This window comes from Achroia grisella, unplaced genomic scaffold, assembly GCF_030625045.1.
Source record: "Achroia grisella isolate CSIRO2021 unplaced genomic scaffold, CSIRO_AGI_Agris_v1 utg402, whole genome shotgun sequence".
Taxonomy (NCBI): Eukaryota; Metazoa; Arthropoda; class Insecta; order Lepidoptera; family Pyralidae; genus Achroia; species Achroia grisella.
This window is the reverse complement of record NW_026712841.1, coordinates 9197205-9201365: the sequence shown is the minus strand read 5'-3', so window position 1 is coordinate 9201365 and position 4161 is coordinate 9197205. Positions and strand designations below refer to the sequence as shown.

The 4161-nt window shown below is 39.7% G+C and overlaps 1 protein-coding gene across 1 annotated transcript; it reads right to left on the bottom strand.

Moving 5' to 3' along the window:
• Window positions 1-276: 276 nt before the first annotated feature.
• Window positions 277-2892, bottom strand: LOC131844585 (uncharacterized). Its single transcript, XM_059193503.1, has 2 exons — window positions 2772-2892; window positions 277-2270 (listed from the first exon to the last, which is right to left on the bottom strand). Exons 1-2 carry the CDS (start codon window positions 2890-2892, stop codon window positions 277-279), a joined length of 2115 nt encoding a protein of 704 aa, XP_059049486.1.
• Window positions 2893-4161: the final 1269 nt, after the last annotated feature.

The following is a 4161-nucleotide window of genomic DNA, read 5'->3' as shown; positions in this document are numbered from 1 at the left end:
AAACAATTTCATATCGTGTTACATAATTAGCCCACTGATCATTTAGAAATTTTGTACATATATTCTTGGTAGTATTAGGATGAATATAGAGTACTTGTGAAGGATGGAGATCAAGATGACGAGCAAAAAGTAAAACGGCACCGTTGTAGTTGTAGAATATTTTTGTATAATGAATTAACTTATGTCATATAAAAACAATATAATATTATAAAAAATCAAACAAAAAAAAAGTTATAAAAATAGTTTGCAACATCGTTCCACCCGTGTAGCACTTTGCTACACAATTGTGTCTTCGTGCAATAGGGCCAGTTTGCGCACGGGTCTCCTCAGCGTGCCCCCTTTGGTGGCCACATCTGCTACTCGCACGACTCCATCTTTGCCTGGGAAGACCCCAGTTACTCTTCCCATAGGCCATACTCCTCGTGGTAAATCAGGATCGACCAGTAAGACGATGTCGTCAACTTTAAAATTCTTGAACACGCCTCCTTGCTGTTTTTTAGATTTTAGAGTCGGTAAATACTCTCTAAGCCAACGGTTCCAGAAGTGTTCGGATAGGCGAAGTGATTTTTGCCACTCCTTCCTTAATGAAAATACTCCATCATCTAGTCTCAAGGGTAATTGTTGATTGGATGAAGTACCGATTAAAAAATGAAACGGCGTAAGGCTCTGACATTCTTCGTTTTGTGTGACGTATGTTAAAGGTCTGGAATTGACTAGAGCCTCCGCTTCTAACAAGAAAGTATGAAGAACTTCCTCTTTTGGTGCTCTCTCCTTTAAAGTTGTCAGGAGAGCGGTTTTGACAGTCCGTACTAAACGCTCCCAGCAGCCTCCCATAAACGGCGATGCAGGTGGTATGAATTTCCATTCACAATGGTTAGCGGCAGCGAAGTCTTGTACGGACTGGTTATGGAACTCGGCTAATTGGCGATTCGCTCCCACAAAAGACGTTCCATTATCAGATGTCATTATTTTCGGTACACCTCTGCGTGCTATAAAGCGACGTAAACTGGCAATGGCAGAATTAGATGACAGATTAGCGACGATTTCCAGATGAACAGCACGAGTTGTCATACATGTAAATAAGGCAATCCAGCGTTTTTCTCTGCGGCGACCAATTGTGACTTCCACCGGACCGAAATAGTCTAAACCGACGTTTGTAAAAGGACGTGAATGGTGGTCAAGACGCATTTCTGGTAGGTCACCTGTTGGAGGAATCTGTGGGTTAGCCTTGCGTTTCACACAAAACATGCATCTTTTGGCGATCGAACGGACTTCACTGCGGCAACGAAAAATCCAGAACCGTTGTTTTAACTCGTTGCAAACCAACTCGTTGAAAGTGTGGGCGGCTTTGACATGGTAGTGACGAATAAGAAGACGTACAGCTGGATGACGACCATCGAGTATAATAGGGGATACAACGTCACAATCAACGTTTTTTTGGCGCTTGATACGGCTATCCAACCTGAGAAGACCCTCTTCGTCAAGTACAGGAGACAAAGAAAGTAGTTTGCTCGATTTTGGCAGAGGTTTGGAGTCGTGTAGTAGAGCCATTTCTTGGCTAAAACTGTCTATCTGCGACTTTCTGAGAATAGCAATTTCAGCTTTCTGAATATCTGAAGCGGTCGGAGATTGTAGGTTTGAGTCCCTATTAAATTTAGAATTTGTATCTTTAAAACGTGCCAAAAGATATCTAAATTTGTTCGCGCATTGGTGAACGCGCGCGGTTGCACGCACCAAACGAAACCACTCACTAAAGCGCGAGGGATCTGGTGTAACCGATGAAGGTTCATCCAGAATTGTTAGTCCCACTACCACTTTCGTGGGTTTCAACTCCTCGAAAGTGGATAGGGTCTCCGAAGTCAATGGTTCTCTAGGCCAATCAGAGACCGGTAATAATAAAAATTCGGGTCCAGAGAACCATCGCTTCAAATCAGTATCGCGATCTTTAAATCTTGTTGCATCGTCTGCAACATTCAAACTACCTGGTACGAATTTCCAGTTACTAACGTTAGTTATCTCTGTGATTTCACCGACACGATTAGCGACAAATGGTTTGAATGTTCTGGCGTCGCTTCGAATCCAACTTAATACTGTGGTGGAATCGGACCAGATATAAGTTGCATTCACATTAACACTGTGACTGGAGCGTATGGTAAGAGAAAAACGAGCTGCAATCAAAAATGCTTGAAATTCTAAGCGAGGTATAGATGTGGGTTTAAGCGGAGCTAGACGTGCTTTTCCACCAATGAGTGATAACTTCACGGAGTCGTCTGAAAAAGTAAATCTCCAGTAAGCGACACAAGAATATGCTTGCTCACTTGCGTCGGCAAAAACGTGAATCTGTCTGTCAACGATTTGTTTGTTCTGGAACCCACATCTGTACCAACGAGGAATTTTAAAATCAGAAATTTTGCGTAATTGTTGAGACCAGAATAACCATTTTTGAACCATATCTGATTGCAACTCGGTGTCCCAATCAACACTGGTTCTCCACGTTTGTTGAAATAATATACGTCCTTGAATTATCAGTGGAGTAAGAAGACCCAGTGGATCGTACACACACATTAAATGAGACAACGATGTTGCAAACTATTTTTATACCTTTTTTATTGTTTGATTTTTTATAATATTATATTGTTTTTATATGACATAAGTCAATTTAATACAAAAATATTCTATCAACTACAACGGTGCCGTTTTACTTTTTGTTCGTCATCTTGATCTCCATCCTTCAAAACTAAAGGTGTCGCTCTGTGGGTGCCATATGAGACCTAATGTTCTGACAAATGCTTCAGGTCCTACGTGAACATTCTCAAGTGGCTCAGCGCGTAAATTTTCAGGAACAGCAGTAAGCGCGGTGGGTACATTTGATATCCATCCACGCATTTCCATTCCTGCTGCCTTGTAAATAGTAATTGTTCAAGACAATTTGAACCTAAAATAAATATAAATATTTTGTAGTATATATTTTCGGTTTGTAATGGCAACACTTAACAGTTTAAAAAGGATTCATTCAAACTGTCACTCCGCCCTTTCTGTTTCTAACTATCAAGCCATACGCACTGTACTCCTGTAAATCAAATATAAAAATACAGTCCAAACATATTAAAAGCATATGTTGTTTTATTAATCCAACATATTGCTTGTGGTCCATCGAAGCTGTGAAATTCGACTGTTGTTTGGGTGCAAATCATCCCGAACGACATACTCCGTCTACGGCCATACCACGTCGACGGCCGGCCCCAGAAGATTTTCGTGCGAAATCTATAATTTCGTTGCGAAATTTCAACATCGTCGTGATTACTCCTGATACACATCGCACAAGAACAAGAAAAACTGGCAGCTAAGTTGAATCTCAATATAATATCAGCATTTTAATATTTTTCCAAGACGAGGGTATCTCCATCCACGGAGTTAAAATTCAAAGCAAGAAGAGACAAATAAAGTTACGTCATCCTTTTCCTATTTTCGCTCTGTGGCACACAGTGACTTTAGCTTTTATAATCTGTCACATTACAAAAAACAAAACTGCTGTATCATTGTGACAAATAAAGTGCATAATTATTGTTCTGAATTTCAAGTGTTTGTGAAAAATAAACCGTAAAAAAAATGGAGAATTCTGACACTCTATTGCGTGATTTGAAAAACCGGCGTAAACTCATCAAGGCATCAATCACTCGCATTGAAAACTTCGTGGCAGACCCTATCAATTTGGGGTCGTCTCCTGAAATGTTTGCGGCGAGACGAGATCGACTAACAAACATATTTAGAGAATATGAGGAGGTACAATTAAATATATTATCTTATGACGATAAAGATGTGGAAGATGTGGGCATCATAGAAGATAGGTACTTTAATGTAATTTCGAAAATAACCTCAATTTTAAAGAAGTTAACTCAGACAGATTCATTGTGCACAAATGTATCCAATTCTAAGCTGCCCAATATCGAAATTCCGTCATATGATGGCAGGGACTTCACCAAATTTAAGCCTTTTATTGATTTGTTTTTGGCAGTAATACATAACAATAGTTCATTGTCCGATGTACAAAAATTATTTTATTTAAGAAAATCTTTAACTCATGACGCCTTATCTGTCATTGAGAACTTACCTCTTGTAAATCAATCCTACAAAGAGGCCCTAGAATTGTTAAATAAACGG